This window comes from Pararge aegeria, chromosome 3 (assembly GCF_905163445.1).
Source record: "Pararge aegeria chromosome 3, ilParAegt1.1, whole genome shotgun sequence".
NCBI lineage: Eukaryota > Metazoa > Arthropoda > Insecta > Lepidoptera > Nymphalidae > Pararge > Pararge aegeria.
In genome coordinates, this window is record NC_053182.1 from 16,060,809 (window position 1) to 16,081,733 (window position 20,925).

Sequence of the window (20,925 nt, forward strand, 5' to 3'; positions counted from 1 at the left end):
CATGCCTGGTTTAACCAGATGCCCAAACCGTCTACTCATATTAAGACATAGAATGGAAATATGGTTTCAGTTAAATCTTAATAATATTATCAATGGTTGATTCCTCTCAAAGTCAAAGTCAAAGTCAAAAATATCTTTATCCAAGTATACTTATATGGCACTTCTGATGCATTCATTACACGAGAAATGTGTACACGGTAGTAATATGATGGCGATAATCATATTCGTAAACTTAAAACTAAAGCTACGAGTGTTATAAACGCGTCCTGGTCTAAGAAGAAGCCCACAACAAACTTAGCCGGGTGTTCTTTTTTTGTTATCACCATCTCACATTGTCATTTTTAATTATTATAAGTTCTTGTTTCACACTCAAGCCTTTTTATCGATTACGTTGTCCTTTATCCTATAATAACACATTTCGATAAGCCCATCATCAAGATTATTTCTAAGGCCATCATAAAACATTTTTATTAAGCGAGGAACTATGTACGCGCTTGTGCGTTTACCATATTTATTCTTAGCCGATATTGTTACTAACTTATTTTCTAATGCCCTACTTGCAGATATTTAATTTGTCGTGTTCCTTGATTCTAAAAATTTAAATAACACTTGCTTTAACGGTGAAGGAAAACATACCGTACCGACAACAAGACCGTAGTCACTCACGGACTACGGTCTTCGGACCCTTCTCATTCTGAGAAAAGACCCGTGTCCTGAAGTGGGCCGGTAATGGAATGGTGGTAATGAATAAATATGTGCTTTCAGTCATCGCCGTTGGACCATAGAGGAGTGAACAATGAAGAGAACAAAGTAAGGCGGCATGCGTATCTACAGCAACTTATTTACCCACTATTAAATGAGGTATGTACTATGTCACATGACAATAGTTAAAGACGTATTATTATAAAGAATAGATTTATAACATCCTCTTGTCCATTAATGAACCTTGTATATATAAACTTTTTTCCTCATTTATCCTATTGTATGATATTAAGTTGTAAATAAGTAGCTAGTTTAAGTATTCCATATTATTATACTATTTAATCATTTCCTGATCGTAATAATTCTTTTCGAAATTCCGTTTTTTTTACAATGTAAAAAGTTTCCTCGTTTAAAAAAAAAAGTATAAATAAGAATAACACTTGACCACAGAATAAGCAATTGACAATGGTTCAATCGCTCACCGCGCAGAACCAATAAACCAAAAAGAAGAAGAATAGATTTGAAAGAAAAGGTTGTAATTTCTCTAATGCACGATATACGAGTGTGCGAAAGGGATGGCACGACATCGTTCGTATTGTATATATTTTAATGGTGAAGGATAAAATCTTTAACATAGGTGTTTGAAGTCTACCGATCTACACTTGTCTAGAGCGATGGAATACGGTCTCATACTGGATTATGACCCGTGCTCTGTAGTCGACCTGTAACGGGTAGATAATGACGGTCGATTTTTTTTAACGGAGAAGGAAAATATTAATATATCCTTAATATATCCTTTATTATTGTATATAGGTGTAATTTATAATTACTTCAATCCGTATACTCCACACCAAACAGATCCTCGGCAATGTACATTCTACACACATTTAGCTCCAAAACCGGAGCATCCTCAGGAGATGTTGACTTTACAATGAATAATTGTTAAACGCCTGCTTCTTTCCAATATTTAGTGTTATCATATTAATTGTTATATATATATATATTTTTCAGTTTGAACTTTTTCAACGCAACGGCCCGTTCTTTGGTAGTTTTGCGTTAAACGAACGACAGTTAATTGTATTTTGTGTTTGGTGTCGCAGCTATCGCGCAAGCACGGCGCGGGCAGTGCGAGTGCGATAGAGGAACTCCGACGTGCCTTCGACGCGGCCGAGAGATCCGCGCCGCACCTCACTAGAGCCTTCGTGCAGCAGGTGAGACACACTCGCGCGTACATATATGCAGCGCACTGGTAAGCCAACAGACAGACGGACGGACAACGCAGGTTTCATCATCATCATGTCAACCAATCGACGTCCACTGCTGGACCATAGGTCTTTTGTAGGGAGTTTCACAATACCCGGTCCTGGGCCGCTTGCCTCTAGCGGCTCCCAGCGACTCGCCTGATATCACCTGTCCACCTCGTTGGGGGCCGACCTACGCTGCGCTTACCGGTGCAGGGTCGCTATTCCAGCACCTTAAGACCCCAAAAAAAGAAAAAAAAAAGGCTTCCTAAATCCTAGTTTCTAGCTTTTCCGAGAAACATTATAACACAATGATTCACGATTCATAATGAGTGTTATTGGTTACCAGTGGCGTGCATACAGGGTATGCAGATGATATAAAATGAAGAAAATCTCCAGTACAAGTTATAAAAAACTTAGGATAGGCATTGTAAGAGTTATAAAAAGCCTACTTTTAAGTGTTTATAAATCATACTGCAAATAAATATTTTTTGTGATATTTAAATAAACATCCCATTTTTCTATTGTTAAGAATTTTTGAAAAGATTTTGATTATCCTGTTACGCCAAAGAAGTACAACTTCTAACGCGTGTACAAAAATACACACGCGTTTTTTTTTTTCACAACCGGTCGTCTAAATTCGCAGCACGTAACCTATTTGAAAGCGGATGATTGTACACTCGACGTTTTTGTTAAGAGGTTTATGACTGGCAGAGAAGTAACGACGTACGTGGGTAGAAAAAACCAAAGGCAATTAAAAAAAAAAAATTGACGTACTTGTGTCGTTGTGCAGGTTGTGCAGAGGGTAGCGACGCAATCGCACACGAGTGCGCCGCCCTCCCCGCCCGCGCACAACCCCCTGCAGCCCAAGCACCAGTGGATGAGGTAGGTAAGGAATCGTACAATACTTTGGAGCTCTTATATTTTTACTAGCTTACTTCGTCTGCGTGTATTACGTTCAAAAATGGTTAGGTACATGGCAGTGAGATGATGGCGCTAATTCCTTTCCTTGAAACAAAAAGCTACGAGGGACATGATCTTAGAAGCCCACAACAAACTAAGAAGGCTGTTCTTTTGTTATCACCATCTCACTTAAATAAAAATAAAAAATAAAAAATATACTACCCAATTGCATGGATCGTGGTCACGACGGGACTACGGGGACGGGACTAAGAAATGTTGATTAACCATGAAAATCTTAGTTTAAAATCTTTAATATACATAAGTACTTATAACATACATATGAACATCCGGACACTGAAAAACATTCACGTTTTTCAGTGTCCGGGTGTTTGTAAGTGGAAAATGTATGTGTGGATGACACATACATTTTCCACACACATATTTTAAACTAAGCAAATTATGTTTACATACATACTTTACTCCGCTATCCAATACAACCCGACCCACCGCGTGTACTCACCCGTCTGAGCAATTATTATTTTTGTTCAGTTCCTCCTCAAGAATTGCGTAATGAAATGCAATAACGCTTTTTAATTGGACTGATATATCCTGAGTTGAGCTTTGAAGCCATGTAGTGCTACTTTTTAAAAGTTTGTGTGTAACTTTTACCTTTAAGCTTTTAATTTTACATATACGTTGCTGTAAATATTACAATTCCCAACTGATTGCTCTGTCTATTTCGCATTTGCAACTATTAAACTTTTTAATCGTCACAGTTAAGATTTGCAATCTAGATTTGACTTTATTTTAGTATTGAGTTAAAAACATAGCCAAATTAATTATTGAAACGCTTATAGATTGTACTCACTAAGAAACGTGTGGTTTATCATATGATAAACCACACGTGCGTACGTGCGACAGACAGACAGACGGACGGACAACGCAGGCTTAGCCTTCCGGTTACGGAATCCTAAATATCCTAATACATTGATTAACGATTCATAATGAGCGTTATTGGTTAATGGTCACGGGAATAGGAAATAGGTATAAGGAGAGGATATTAGCACCATGTGATGACGGCGGTATACAGTTTTCACCACTTTCTTCCCGCGGGTGTCGTACGAGGCGACTAAGGGAATATAAGGGAGAACGGGCAGCAGCGTCCTCTGTGCTACTACTACCATTTATTGCAATCACCAACTCGTCTGCCCAGCGTGGTGATTATCGGCAAACTAAATTAGTGATATCCGCATATCGTCTGCGAAAGGTGCAGAACTCCTTTGTTCACAACATGATTCCTGAGGTAATACTGGACCTACCGATCCTATTTTACCCATTTCAAACAATGTGTAAAAGCACATCTGATCCAGCGTAGTTTACATTAGTGAAATTTTATAAAGACAAGGTAGATTGGAAGCAGCCAGCTTCGCACTCATTTCCCGAAAGGTAGAAAAATGATTGTAAATTTTGATGTTGTAAAAGAGCGATTACTGAGTTTCTTGCCGGCACATGAATTTCTTTTTTTCTGAGACCCTCTCGTCGTGAGAGGGCTTTTGTCCCGCAGTGGACTCTTATAGGTTAATGATGAATAGAATAGGATACAACAATAATAAGTATAAGCATGTTTAAATTTTTTATAAGCTCATTCTGTTTTTTTTATTATGTAATGATATGCGCTAGAATTTGTATATAAATGAATTACATTATCTGTACAGGGACCTATAATATCAGTGGCGCCCGTCCGCCCACCGCAAGCAGCCGTGCGGCGACCGACGCACTGCGCGATTGAACGCACCGCCACCTGCCTTAACACACGGCGACGCAACGCAACAGTTACGACACCCTACAGCACCGCAACTCGCATACGGCACCGCAACGTAACGCACCGGACGCGGCGTCGCAACTCATCCTATTTTTATCGCATTACATTATTGCCTCTTATATAAGTTACAAAGCGGAAATCTCTTATAAACAATCTATCGACAACAGAAGTTAGCGACGAGTGTAACTTCGCTGAGCGCCATGACGTATACCTGAGTGCTGTAAAGGAGATTTTTGTTGGTATAAATACCAACAAGAATGCCCAAAATGTTGAGTATGGTCCGATTAAAACTAACGCACGGAATTCCGAAAGTCATAAAGTTTTAGTCTGACTAAACCCAACTTCTTGCACTTCTACAGGTTCTGAGGTATTTCTATCAATAAAAATCTACTTTGTGATCGTCTTTAAAATGTCTTATAAGGCTCTCTTATACTTACAACATACAACGAAATCCTGCGTAGATGCCATTTTAAATGACATTGTGACTTTCACCATACAGGGAAAAAGTTTTAAACGAGGTAACATGATGATGTTTGTGTTGTATTTTGAATCTTTATGGAAAGACACAAGGTCTGTATTGCATTGTCTAGAATCCATGTAATCTGCGTAAGATTACTCAGTTTTGCCCTTATGAATATTGCGTATGTAACTTATAAAAGGGACATCTTGTATAAGTATTGAGCGATTATTGCCGTAACGCAACGCAATTACATGTAGGTCTGTACAACGCAACGCAACTCAAAAACAATTCTCGCCTCATACAAATATTCAACGGGTGAAATATTTATTTTATAATTTTTTGTTTTTTTATCATTTAATTTGATGAAATCGTTCTCATTTATGATTTTATAGAAAAATGTGCTGATAAATTAAGTTATAAAATTATTATTATTGCGTTATAGATGCAAACAACAAGTTTACTATTTACGGGTTAAAACTGTAGTTTCTTTCCTTTCTTTTGTCCATTAACCCACGTTACGTGAGGTTGGCATATGTATGCTCCCATCTTGACTTGTTGCTTCGGTTTTGTCATACTTTTTACGACCGACAGCCTGTCTGAGGGCAACCCTCAATAATATAGATACCTTAATGCCCATTTTATATTTTCGATCTATTTTACTCAGCGAACGAAGAGAGATTTCTTCTTTTCTCACATTCAGAATCGGTACCAATCCGTCTATATGTGCACGCACCATGAATTGAATCGCAAAACACATGATTGGTTCTACTGTTTGTCATGCAGCACGGGACCAGCCGTAATTGGCCGGCTGTGACTAGCGAACTAAACGCATACGGGCACGCTTCATAAGCCACTCCCACCGACGCTATGTTTTCGTTTGGCTATGTTTGAGCAGTAGTTATATGCTTTTATATATTCTTTCGTTAACTGATTTTACTTGAATACTGTAAATGTGTAATAATATTTTCGATACTCTGTGCGTTATGCGTTGCACATCACTAAGTGGGCGGTACCTATCAATGATGTAAGAGTCATCATATGTTTTTTTTTTCATTACAAGTTAGCCCTAAACTGCAATCTGCAAGTCGAGTCTAAGATGTACTAAATATTACCAGGAGAAAAAACGTTTTTTTTTTGAAGGGCGCCAGCTGTCAAACTAACCATGTTACATTTGACAAATCGTAGGTATATAAACCACGTCAGTTGCGTTACGGCAAAGATAGGTGAACTAAACTCGGTGCGATGTATTCCTAATTGTATTCATTTGTGCATTATCACTATACATCGATCGGATGTGTTTAAATAATATTATATACACTACCGACACGTATTTTGTATGAGCTTTTCTTGCGGAATATTATATAAAATTACATACATTTTACAATATATACATACATACAGATTGTGATAATTTTGGATGGGATAAGATTGGATGCATGCATATCTATGGTGTTTTATTGTATTAAATGCTTCGATACTTTGGCCGAGTCTTAAACGTATGACGGGGATATATAAATAAGCCAACTCTTTATTATTTACTCGTAAATATCTGCGACTTCTTAGCGTAGAATTCTTAGAAAATCCTTAAAAAGTCCTCTTCCTGCCAAACTACTAAAAAAAATCCGTCGAAAATGTTTCAGTCCGTTTTCTAATTCACCCCTGGAATTTAGTTGCTTAGATTATTACTGTTTGCACTATCTTTAAACAAGCTTGTGAAAGTCCCATTTACATATACAATTCCGAAGATTAGCACGACAATTAGGCAAACAAACTAAACAATTTAAACATGTTTCGGTTTTACTATCCACGGTTGCGTGCACAAGATTTTTGACCAGGGTAGGCATAAGTCGGAAAGCTGGCATAAAGTTTAAAAAATCCTCTTCCTATACAAGTTTTATAAAAAACTAGTGTAGGCAGTGCATTAATGCTTGTATGAAGTCCCCGCAACTGGAGCCTATCGGCCTTATAGTTATGAGCTTGATCAAAGGCAGGCTATTTCGGAGTGGCATGCAGACATACACTTCAATTGTATTTATTTGTTTGTATTTATACAGATTAAAGTATTTTTGTCGCGCAATATATACAGTAACCGTCTCAGAATTATTCTAAACAGTATTAGTCATACACACTCCATGTCATAGCTACTTGAACAAATTATCCAAAATCCGTCTTTTAGTGACCTTATATTATTATATTATTAGAAATGATGTTTTTCAAAATAAATGAGTCGATATGCATAAATCTGAGATTTATTTCAATCTTGGATTACGGATCCTTTCTCAATTTCGGGCGATAGGCGTTTCCCAAACAGAGGCGGTCGCGGATGCTGTCGCGTATGCGACATTTATCACATTAGCGCGGTGATAGAAAAACTAACAATTACATTAAAATAAATCAATAAGAATATTGTATCGATTTTTTTATGTATTCAAACAGTAACGCTAAAATGTAATTAAAGATAGTTCACCTAATAAGAATAGAAAAAAAATATGGACATATATATTTTTTTTTAATAAATGTACTAAGACGTAGTTAATATAATATATCGTGTAATTATCTGTAGTTTGCGTTTGAAATTCACACACTTCCTCCTGTCTAATATGACAATGAATGCGACCGCAACCGTCAACGTTTCTGTTTGGGGTACGCTTTAGGCGCAACCAAGTCGCAAAGTTGCAATGCCATATTTTAAAATATTACGTTAATTCCATTGAGGTACTGCATCTTATGATAGGTATATCGTACTATGTGATTTGTATGTGTAAATTATATACATTTTATACCCCGTATTGTCGTGATTTTATGTACCATTGCGATAAGGCTTAGGTTACACGTCCGTTCGCGACGCCATTATAAATGAAGCGAGTCCTCGTGTATATAATTCCCCAGCGCAGCGCCTGTTTGTATGCGGGTTGTTTGTTTTAATATCTGAACTTGTTAATTTATAAATATTCGTGGAGAGCGAGTTAGCTACACTTCGCCAATATTTTGCCATAATTTTGTTCTAAAGTTTTTTTTTATACTAACACGTTTTGTATAGAGGCTCGTTCAGTACAGCCGTCGAAATTCTAACGTATTTATATACTTAGAGATATATTGAAATTTGGTAGTGTTTCTTTAGTGTCATTCCAGACAAAAGACAACATTGTCAGCATTTATAGATTTATTTGTTTATTTTTTTTTTTGTTGGACTTGATTGCGTTCTCGTTCTTATTTTATCCACCGGAGCTGAAGCCCCGCGTACACTGTGACCGTTCGTGAAGTGTTAATAAAATTCATTAGTTTAATTTTATTGAAATTAGTTTTATAGCGTAGGCATAAATGCGATATGCAACCTTACAAACCATGGAGCACCCGCTTGTAGCAAATCATACTAACTAATTACATTATGTTGGCAACGTGTACGGTGTTCGTAATGTATTTCTGGAGAAAATACTATTTTTTTTGTCTCGCCACGAGTTTCGTCGCGTGAGGTTAGGTGGCGTGTCGCATTTGTGCTCCCGGCTTTAGTTTTCGGTTATTTACCGATTTTGTAATAAAACTGTGACTAATAAGAATATGTTCTAAAACATTAATCTAATATTTGTTGCAAATTTTTATTTTAATTTTATTTCGTTTAGATAATGTAAAATGGGGGCGATACGGAGTTAGCTTTAGTGTTTTGTGAATTTAAAAGTATTCCCGACACCAACGACCACGCGGTGTCCGTGTGAACGACATGCTTGATATGCGACAATATTTAGCAATCGGAAACTATATAGAGTATATTATAATGAAGACTACAAAACAATTATTATCGCTGTGTAAAAATGTAAACCTATTATAAAAATGTGTAAATTGTGTAGTGTAATATACAGAAAGCTGTTTAATGAAGTGTTCTTATAAGCGTACGGACAGACCGCCGGCGCTTGCGCTCGCTCGAACCCCTAGTTTGTAAGTAACTTTTCCATTCTTATGCTAATATTAGGAAGCACTAAGCATTGCCTCTAACTCATTGGTAAGGGCGCGTGCGGACTGACAAGGGACTGTCGCGACTGTCTGAAGTCGCGTCGCTTTCAGCTGGATCCACATTAGTGTTGTGTTGGGTCATGATAAATCTGTAAGCGATCGGAGTCTCTACGTGTTGCACGTCATTTCTTAACTAAAAAATCTGCGCAAGTGTAATGATCTGTTTTCGGGACAACAAAAATCTCTGTAAATTTTATGCAAAACTCAAAAATGCAATAAACTCATCTATATTGCAAATAAAAATATTTATTTTTAACATTATAGGCAAGTTTATCGTGCAATTTTTGTGTAAAATTTTACAGCTGTCTCTTGTATTTGCTAAAAACTATGATTTCATGGGCAGGTAATAAAGTCATAAAAGTTATTACGGTATTTTTAATTATTGATAGAGCATCGGATATTCGGATTATATTAATTGTATTTAAACATTTTTATCTGGCCCCATAAAACATATATTAGGATTTGCAAATGAAGTTCAATTCAAGTCTATGGCTTCGATCGGTTTTTTCATGCATTACGGCACACCACAACTCTAATGTGGATCCACCTTAAGTCGCCTGTGAGTCGGGACGCGCGTCGCGAGCAGCGGGAGCGCCCGTGCGTCGAGCTCTGCCTTGTACTTTTGTTTTTATGTGAATCGAGCATGGGAGATGTTATGTTGATTTTGATGGAGGAACAAAAATTATTTTTCCACTTGATGGTATTATATGGTAATAATGCGTGTAGTGTTAGAGTTGGGCGATAATTGTTGATTATTGATTAAAATTAGGTGTTTGTGGCATTGGATCGTAGTCGAGACGCGTCAGCGGCGGCCGCGACACATTTGTCGCTGCGTACGCCGCGCCTTGTGTATCGCGACCTCCGCTCGGTAGTGGTTTGTAGTGGTTACCTACAGAATTCGCAGATTGGTCGAGATCGCGTCGTTTGGTTCATGGGTTTTGTGATCATAATTGCATAGATAATAAATTAAAATATATATTATTATGATAATATATAAGTCTATCGGTATCGACGCCGGTCGTAGTACTGCGTAGTGTAAAACATCGCGCGTCGGCCCGACCCCGTGACGATTTAAAAGTATGTCGGTGATGATACAACGCTTTACTGAGTAACTGTGATATAAATATACGGTGAATTGTCATGAATGTTAGCGAGTAGGCACGCGACTGTCGCGCACGGTTGCGTTTGTCGCGGTGTCGGGGCGGCGCGGGTGTGCGCGTAACTGTAACTCGGTATAACCCACTCATGCACCAAGTCGAAGTAACAGCTCACGGCGCGTACCATTAGTGTAATGGTCAATTAATGTTGCGGCGTCATTCTAACACGTTTATGTAGGAAACAAATTTGACTCTGAAATAAAAGAAGTTATTTAATTTTGGATCTGTTGGTTTTATTTCTCGTTTAAGTTCGTATCATGTGAGTTTTCCGCTGTAAAGTAGCTCAAATGACTGCGCAGTAGTTAAAGTTGCAACTAAAGGAGCGAGTAGTGCACTTATATAACTATTTGTGCAACTGCCCGGAAAGCTTGACTTAAGAGCGGCAAACTTTATGATGCAAACTCTACCTCGTGTGCAAACATGCAAAGATATTGAAGTTTGATTTTATTATACTATTATTCCTTCATTTCTACCCCATAGAATATACATTAATTTACAAATTTTACGGTTTAAGAATAAGTACCTAGTTTCTGAGTTTTCGTCATAATACAGTTCAGAAGTCAGAGTACCTCATTCTGTGTCTATTTTAGGTAAGTATATTTATATATTTTAATTCGAATTCTTTAACATAAGTTTAAACGGAACATTGTGAATCGGTTTCAACTCTATCCGTGTATTCAAGAATAGATACTTAATTAAAAATTTCGGTGGACAGATAATAACGTTAGAAACTTTAAAATGTGTCCAACAAATCATCATTTGAAGTTTTGTAACTTCAGTTACCAACCCAGATGATAACATCTCTATTGGGATCATGATAAGATGATAAAGATTACGGATTGTACAATAGCAAGGGTTAAATTTATAATTTAGTAGCAACTTTTCAGAGTTACCAACTTTATTTCATACTGAGAGACTGAATAGAATATGGAAGTTCCTGCAAAATACCTATGTCTATAGTTAGAAGGTTTTTTGAAGTAATACTGCTATTATTTGAAGTCCACAGTAAACATTGAAAAATAACTAAAATAATAGCGATACGTATAAAACCAGGTACTTTGTCTTCCCACATAGCCTCCGTTCCTGCCCTAGGTTCGGAGCTAGCAATAAAACTTTTCCACCACGCCAAAAAGGTACATTTTCTTTTATAGTGTATCGTCGTGGGTCTATGCTCTAATACCGTCCCTCCTATGAGAGACGAGGCCCGTCCACATCAGTGTGACATTAGTAAGCTGCGGGTGATATGCATCGTCAGATTTTCCTATCAGTTTGGAGATGAGAAGAGCATGTTTATTACAGCAGAATGTGGTTTTGTTGTGATGGCCTTATCAAGCGCATATCGAAGATTAGGTACCTAATCATTTATTTATTTAAAGTCAAAGTCAAAAATATCTTTATTTAAGTAGGCCCATAGGTGGCACTTTTGATGCGTACATTACATAAGAAGTACACAGTAGTGCGATGATGGCGATAACCACACTTATTCGTAAATTTAAAACTATAGTTTTCATTTACGAGGGTTCCAAACGTGTCCTGGTCAAAGAAGAAGTCCACAACAAACTAACCCCGTTTTTTTTTGTTATCACCATCTCACATTGCCATTTAAAATTATTAGAAAACTTTTTTTAGTATATGATGCGTTCATAAGAAATTTGTAATTCAATTTTCAACGCAATTGCGATAAATCAAATAATTACCTAAAACGCATTAGTTGCTGGCGGACAAGACAAACAAGTTAGAAGCCAAAAGTTGCGTCGATGGTACGCAATGTGCAGCTCAACCGTTGATGCAACTATTAAAGTCGAAGGGAGGTTCGAAGAGCACGTTATGCCATCGGTTCTGGCTATAATCAATCACACTTAAGATAATCTACATAAGACCGCCAACACGCTTAACGCATTGGAGCAGGATTGGCCTAAGTTTTTTAGATATACTTTTTTTTTCTACACAGAAAACCTAGGCCAAGCACTAGGCACTAGGCACTAGGCAGTGGAGTGCACTTCATAAATGCGCAAAAGAACTGCCTATCCTCAAAACTATAAACGACTCTTTTATATTCCACTGCAGGTTAGCCCTTGACTGCAATCTCACCTGGTGGTGTGTGATGATGCATTCTAAGATGGTACTGGGCTAACCTGTTAGGGAGTATGGTAGTCATACCCCTAATCGGTTTCTATGCGATATCGTACCGGAACACTAGCCACGGCCAACGCCTTCCACCAGACCCCAACCAGAGAAAATTCAGAAATTATAAATTCCCGATTCCTGCCGGGAATCGAACCCTGGACCTCCTACTCACTCTCACTACTACTCACATATTAACAGCGCTCACCGTTGCGCCATGAAGGTCTTCAAACGTTACGAAGAACGATATTCCATCTTATGATAACTTCCTGCTTAATGCCTTATCCAGATCAAAATCTGTGTACATCAATAATTACAATGCCTCTGGAATATTTTACTATTAAAGTTTGACTGCGAATAAAGGATTTCGAAATAAAAGAATACAATATACTTATTAGTTGATTTTATTAGGTAACGATCGTACGGTTCATTCAGATCACCTAGGCAATTGGTACAAATTTACAAATGTATAAAAAGCTAGATTATACAATAACACATTATATCAAAATACATTAGGTATAATTGGAGATTCGAATATTTTTTTTTTGTACGGGCCCACAGGCGTATTTTTTGTTAAGAGTTTCATGCACATTTTTTATACAAGATGCTCGATGTACCTATATAGGAAAGACAATTAAATATGCTGGAGAGTAGCTAGGTAGGTACTGCATCAATCTTTTTTTAATTACCTTAAAGGTATAAATATACCCTCCTTAAGGCTGTTTTTTAATCCCATGCCTACTCTTTAATAAGGTGTTTACGCATCGTAACGCATAATTGCATGACGGGACGGCTTTTAACGTTGGTTACTATCTACTCTACGAACAACTAAGCATGTTTTATATCACGATGGATATTGAATTAAGTCAAATCTTTGCTTAAACAAGCAAAACAAAGGTCTATTTAATGGCAAAATTAAATAGACCCTTTTCGAAAGAAATTTTGTATCACCAAGCAGTTCAATTCAAACGTCAAAGGCCTTTGAAAAAAAAAAAAGGTTCAACAGTGGACTGTTACAGGCTCTTGATGAGGCAATTCATATCGAAATATAGGTATATTTTGATTCCAAGAAACAAACCCGGGACCTCCCATTGCAAACTGTTTCGCAGTATTGTTTGAATATAAATCGTGTGTAAGAAAACATGAAAAATGCATAGAGTTACTAAATTATAAGTAGTTTAACAATAATGTGATGTAAATTACTGTTGAAAATCACAAAATGGATGAGTTAATGATAACTTACTTAACTAGAGCTACACATTAGATTAAATTAAGTATAAAAGAAACGGGTTAATAGTATATTTACAAATAACATTTATCAAGTACAATGCAGTTGTCATAGCCTAATTTATACACATATCTCTTAGCATACTTAGTGTTAGGTCAGACGAGCGTAATTTTGTGGGTAAGCGAAAATACGCTTGTCTGGCGCCACCTTTATTTAATAGCATACTTATCTATTAAAGCCCATACACATTTGGGCTATTTAGATAGGTGATGAGACATAAACAATAAACAATAAACATGTTTAATAATATTAATTACACAAGTGATTTACTCAACTTTATCTCAGCTTCATTTTTGTGTCGGGATAATTTTATATCTGGAATGATATTTTATGTAGGATAACAATAATAGTACCTAACAATAAAGAAGGCTAACCTAAAAGAAGTTTAGCAGTATGCGTTTAGGAATACATATAATACCTACTTTTTAAATTCATACATGTAAACGGGACTTTTTAACGTGTTTACGAAAATTGAAATACTGGTCCTAGTTATGTATCAACCTATTATGTTTGATTAGAATTTAATTGCATAATAACGATCCGAAAGAGATTTACTTTCAGAAGAAGAAGAAGAAACACTTTATTGCACGTATAACACGTGCAATAAAGTGTTTCTTCTTCAATAAAGTGTGTACAGGAAAAGAAGCAGTAAGGAGTATACAGTAAACAATGTAGACATGCAAAGGCGGCCTTATTGCTGCAAGCAATCTCTTACAGGCAACCTTTGTAAAAAGGACAGAAAGAGAACGGGATAGTGCCAAGAGTGCTGTAATATATACATAAATACCAAAGTTTATGGATACAAATACATAGATAATTTAAATAAATATATGTAATATATAAATATAAAATAAACATAAAATATTTATATTTATCAGGTGAGATAGGTAGGTATATTATTATATGTGGGTACCTATACTTATGGAAATATTGCCAGTCTTTTTGTATAATACGTTTCAGTTAGTACAAGTGAACTATGTATTCCGTGAATGTAGGTATGAATACTGCAATATCCGGATCAAAAAAATAAACCAGTAGCAGATCTTAGCAGTACAAATAACTATTTATAGGTGCTATTTCGTATACTTATCAAAAATGTATTGTGTTAACTCGTTTGCAGCTGGTAGGTAGATATGTGTCAGAGGTTGAACAAAAACCCGTTAGTCAACAGATCAGTTTGATACTCGCGGGCCGCAGCAGAGATTCTGCCCACGGAACACGGGACCACAACTCAGAGCGATATTACGCCCACTGCGTCTTAAAAACTGCTACGCTATCCTACTTTCCTGGTATGTCAGGTACTTTCACAACAGGAAATAAATCTGTAAACGGTATCGCCGCGGCTTAGTACATTTAAACACTATGTAAAACGTGAATTATACAGCACTCTATTTGAGGGAAAACTAGGAGAAAATTTAGCAGTACCACACTCATCATCATCATCATCATCTCAACCAATTGACGTCCACTGCTGGACATAGGTCTTTTGTAGGGAGTTCCACAATGCACGGTCCTGGGCCGCTTGCCTCCAACGGCTCCCTCCCGGCTCGGCTGGGGTGTAAGGGGGAGGCTAGGGGTGTAAGGGGGAGGCTAGGGGTGTAAGGGGGAGGCTAGTACCAGTCAGCCTCCCAATAAGCCAACCTCACCTGCACGTGGTGCACCCTGCCGTCTAACCGACGAGGCTCTGGCGACCGACAAGTGGCGGTATAACTACTTCAAATTGGCTAGACTGAATAAATGGCACAGACCGGTGCCGGGCAGCAGCGACGCCGGTGCGATCAGTCTAGCCCTGCGATGACCAACCCGCCTGCCCAGCGTGGTCATTATCGGGCAAATCTTTGTAAATGGAGAAAAGAAAGCCACAGTACCACACTCACGGCGTCTTAAAAATTGACAGGCTACATATTGCTATCATGACACTTAAGAGTAAAAACGTTATTCACTTTCATAAAAGGAAATTAAATCAGTAAGCACGCTCCTGACATATTTTCTATTACCTGTGAATGAACTATTACACAGACACAGATTTTATATAGAGAGAAATTCATAACGTGGTCATAAGAATTAAACCTACTCGTTAGTACTATACAGAATCTTTGTAAGGTAGAAAAGTAGGGGAAGCGGACCTAAAACGGGCACCATGTTTAAAGCGAGCATCGCTTTCAAAACTAACGCTTATAAGTTTGACTTGATTTAGCATGATGGGCTTTACTCTCCATTCCCCCCAGTCCTCGGAATTTGTGATTTTTACTTTTGATAGACCGCGAATTTCGTGCGGGGTAAAAATTATTTTCCACTCTGTTTTTATTAACTGCCTAGTGTGTTGTGTCTATGTTACACTGATTTAATCATATTTGTATGATGCCCGCTGTAGGCCATCACCCGAGGTTAAGCGAGCTTCCGAAAGGCTTCGGGCTTGTATTCCCTTTTTATATTTTTGACATAAACTAAAAAATTAATTATAGACTATCAGACTTCCATAAATTTTGCATTCAAAATTGTTATAGCATCTCCGGGTTAAAACACTTTTTCCCTCACTTAAAATTTAAGTGCCTTCATTGAGACCCCTTCCTCTACTTATTGTAATGTCTGAACAAATTATGATTCATAGTTTGTTTAGACGAATTGAAATTTTTCTTACGCAATAATATTTTGCTTAGTTTTATTTCCGCTAGCTAAAATACCAACCGGAAGATTTCTCTGAATAGCCACAGCTTGAATCGATTAAATCAGGTTTTATAGTCTACCAGAAAAACTAGTATGTTTATTATATTATATTCATTTTTTATTTCATTCATGAACATTTAATTATTTATCTATTTTTATATTCAATGACGAATTTGGCATCAATTAAAATCATCAAGAGTTGTACGATTATTGTTATTGCACGCCTCATAAGTGAAGCGTTGAGGTGGGTATTACTGTCAGTTTACGCACACTGATGATTCTCCAACTTAAATTGTCACTTTTTTTATTCTTTATTGCTTTTATAAGTGAATATAAATATACAAATGTTGAGAAAAAACACTATTTTTAACACTCTTCAAAAACATTATTTATTTTTAAATCTCCAATTAAAAAATTGTTTAAAAAAGTTCTGTCTTGGACGTCCGTGTGTCTGTATGTGCGGATCCTGTATCTTGTGGTCACGATAACGAGCGAAATACTTCACTTGTCGAGTTGGTTTTTTTTATAGGCTTCAATATTTTGAGGAATAGAAGCCTATAATTTTTACGGTATAATTAGATGTAGTTTAATTAATATTAACAAATAATCTAAATTTTATTGTAATGAATGAGATTATGAGGCGTGCACTTTTGTATTTTCCAACTATTGTAATTTAGTCACATCAAAGCAATCACAATTCATTAATATTACCAATATGTTATGATGAAACTTGATTAATAATACGGACGTCAGATCGCGTAATAGAGAAACCGTTTTCACACTAAAAGTTATGGAAGTCGATTAATTTTTACTTCCGAAGAAATTTTACTACTAAGCAGTAGCACTTCATACATGCGCAAAAGCACTGCCTACCCTAGGAGGATTTAGCCATTTTATGCTATCTTCCTGCCGTATGCATACCCTGGTAAGTAAAACCAGTGCACGCCACTGCTACTTATATTAATATTTCAAAGAGCTACAGAAATGGCAGTTAACTAAACTAAATCACTAACAAGTAATTATTAAAATGCAGTGAAAATAATTAAGACTCATATATACTATATATATATACTCATATATATATACTCATATATATATATATATACTCATATATATATACTCATATATCATACAAGCACGTTATTATTTTGTCTCACACAAGATTCGTAATTATACGCTCATTACATTGAAACAAACGGGGTTATGGATCGTGAAAATTGCGTCATTTAGGTGCAAACTCATACGAGAATGTCTCGAGTGTTTGAGTCTCCCGCTCCATAGCACGCCTTTAAAGGGGCAAGCAATAAATGAAAATGTTTTTTGCATGTTTCCTTTTAATTAACCATCTCCCAATAAATTTCTACACGTTCTACACATCTCTGTGTCAGTTATTGTCAACTTGAATCTAGAAATTGAATGAGATCATTTTTTCCGGGCACCATTTACCCACTTATGATTTCGATTGAATTTATAAAATGTATCTTCCCTTAAGGTATTGCTTTCAAACTGTAGTAACTTTGAGAATCATCATAAACATCATCCGCAGCCTATAAACATTTTAATGATGGGCAAAGGTCTCGTCTCTCATAAGAGAGATCGTTTTAGAGCAGGTTGGTGGGCTATTATCACAAGTGATAACAGCTGGGACTGACGGCTTAACGCGCAATTAGAGGTACGAGGGTGATCACCGTCAACTTCCTAGCTCCAGGCTGATGCGGTTAGCCACTGAAATTTCTTGAAGAAAAAAAACACAATAAATAACTTATTTTGGCCCGCCCCGGATTCCAACCAGGGTCTTGTGTTTTTGTAGTTAAACATGCTGTCTAGACCATCGAGGCATTCATTCAACGAGATATTATTCTGTTAATAAGCTACAATTGTACATACGGAGCCGCCTGTTTCGATGAGCGGAATCTATTACAAAGTCAAGGTTTATAGGTAGGCACCCTGTTAATTGAGAAATGTGAGTAAAACATTCATAGTTATATGACTAACAAACGGATGGACTCATTCGTTAATGGCTCCCCATTTTAACTTTTACAACGAATTCATAAATCACCTTAAAAGTAAGTTAGGTAAGTACCTATTTATACATTTTATTTACTTACTAAACACGGTAGTTACTAATGTTCGATTTACACCTTACTTGAACTGTACTTTTATGATCCTGAAAAATATTCTAAATTACGGTGCACTGTTTAAAAATTTAAGAAATAGATATTTTGAGTTTTAGTTTATAACTTAATTTCAATTTGAAAAAAATACGGTTCAGTTTTGTTCGATTCGCGGGAACGAGAAAACTACATAATTTATAATATTCTAAATCAATAGTAATACTTTTCAGTCTTTCGTAATTATAATTTTGTGCCGAACAAAAAATATGCTGGCGTAAAGGCAAATCATGTTACGTATTCCAAACAACGCTGGAATACGTAACATGATACGCTGTTGAAATCGTACGCTACTGAAATCACCTGCAACGCAGTTAGTTTTTCGTCCTTAAAAGCATACGAAACAAGCACAGGCCGTGGACCCTAAAGTTTTGTGCTGGCTGCCAGTGTAGTAAAGATAACTTTGTACAAAACTTTAACTAATAGATCATTGACCGAGTTATTTAGGTACATGGCACTGTCCGGTGCTTGCGTTCACCTTAATCGACAGGTGTAAATCGCACATAATCACCACACAAGGTAATTTTACCGTGCGTCAACCGCGATTTTTTATATTCGAGATTGCTAATATAAATACACGATAACGTACCCATGACTCTTGTGAGTCACTTTATAAAATAAAACACTTATTACTTAATCATCTTAAATATCACAGAGGCATGTTACATAAAACGCGCGATTACTACTACAAACTGTTCGTATAGAAATTGCCAACTATCTGAACATAAACAATAAAATACGTAGGTAATAAAGTTACAAGTTGAAGTGTTGGCAGTGTTCCAAAACTGAAATCTCACGATGCATCCAAAAGTGCAGTGTTGCAGCTTCAGTAAATCAGACTATTGAAATGTTAAATCGCCATCTAGGTACTTAATAAACCTTTTACTGTCTGACTTACAAAGAAAGATATTTCTCGCAGCCATGACATGACTATAAAAAATGGCGAACACTAGGAAATTATTTTTGAAATACGACAATAATTTAATTACACTGTGAGACTGCTCAGTAATTACTGTGTACGCCAGTGCTATTTTTTCAAGAAAAGAATAACAGCAATTTATATTTTCATAATCTTGTATGAGTGCAACACAGAATAAATTTTATTATTATGTGGAATTATGACAGACTATGCTGGAATGTTACAAGTAATTAAGAGTTGGGCATTTCTAAACGAACAGAATGTACCTACTACTATTACTAACGGTATACATAGTTACAATTTGCGACGACGACACCGGACGAATGCAATTTCTTCATCATATCGTGTTGATCACAGGCAGTGTTGGAATGGGTTACGATACGGGATACTGGGGCCATATTGCAATATCCCCAACTCGTATCCCGTTGACCCCTTGGCCCCAAGGTCCATAATGACTCAGGTATTATGTACCTACGGACAAAAAAAAAAATTATTAAACTTGACACACAAATGCAAAACACATGCTTAGTCATCAGCAAGTGAGGTCGTATACACATGGCGTATTTTCTATGCGCAGACTCCAAGCTATTTTCGAACGTTCTGTCAAACTAATACCTAACTATTTTTGCACTGTATTTTTGTATCTCTTGTAATATGATTGTAATAATCGATAATCTTAGTGGAGGCTGGAATTGCGTTAAACTTTGACAGTTTAGTATTTTTGTCCATTTTAAAAACGATTTGAATCACGTAGAGGTATGGAAAAGTCGTGGCCGATGCCTCTTAAATAACAGGCCAGAACCAATTTAGAAATGATCCTCCACAGCTGAGAACCAAAGTTTTCAAGTTATTAGTAAATTATGTTAGACTGGTTGCTGTTTTAGAGAATCTACAGGGTCTGAATCATCAGGCATTTAACATAAGATCGCGGCCAAGCGCAAACCTGTCATCGAAAAAAATCACATGAAACGCGTGCCATAATGAGTCATATAGGATTTTTGTGACGCAGTAGGTATGTGAGTCAGATGCGTTAGCGGTTACACCGGGACCGAATACCGATTAAATGCTGTTTGTGTTAGCTTAGGTAGTGTTTAGGTAAATATTTACCAAGACGATGGAACAAGAGTATTGGTCTAATTTAACTATCGCGTTAAACGGAAACAGAGCAACTACAGGAAAATATTAGTGTAATATAGTGAGGAAATTTTACAAGTTAGCTTTGTGATTTATAGGTGAATACTACATTTGTAACAGCGAGGTTGCTAAACAATTGATGAATTCCTTAATTGTCATTAAGGTTGCTTGGAAGCATCCAGCTCCGCTTTCACCCTTCACGACTCACGAGATAGAAAAATGAATGTTAAAATGTTAAAAGTAAATTGTTGATGTTGGAAAAGAGTCGCTCTTTTGACGAGTTTCTTGCCGGCTTCGTCTCCGTAGAATCCGCCTTCCTAACCGGTGGT

The 20,925-nt window shown here is 36.7% G+C and overlaps 2 protein-coding genes across 4 annotated transcripts in view; one reads left to right on the forward strand and one right to left on the reverse strand.

Annotated features, from left to right (window-relative positions):
- LOC120637297 (serine/threonine-protein kinase 26) overlaps positions 1-10,516 on the forward strand; it is a 159,093-nt gene extending 148,577 nt beyond the window's left edge. For all 3 annotated transcript variants that reach the window (XM_039909071.1, XM_039909072.1, XM_039909073.1), the window contains 4 exons: positions 766-861; positions 1,803-1,913; positions 2,737-2,828; positions 4,562-10,516. In XM_039909071.1, coding sequence (XP_039765005.1) covers positions 766-861; positions 1,803-1,913; positions 2,737-2,828; positions 4,562-4,571 — 309 coding nt within the window. In that variant the 3' untranslated portion in view covers positions 4,572-10,516. The remainder of the gene's footprint in view (positions 1-765; positions 862-1,802; positions 1,914-2,736; positions 2,829-4,561) is intronic.
- Positions 10,517-17,505: 6,989 nt separating this feature from the next.
- The window catches only part of LOC120637105 (integrin beta pat-3-like), a 71,771-nt gene continuing 68,351 nt past the window's right edge, over positions 17,506-20,925 (reverse strand). The window contains exon 7 of the mRNA XM_039908754.1: positions 17,506-19,933. The gene's annotated coding sequence lies outside the window, so the exon portion shown is untranslated. The remainder of the gene's footprint in view (positions 19,934-20,925) is intronic.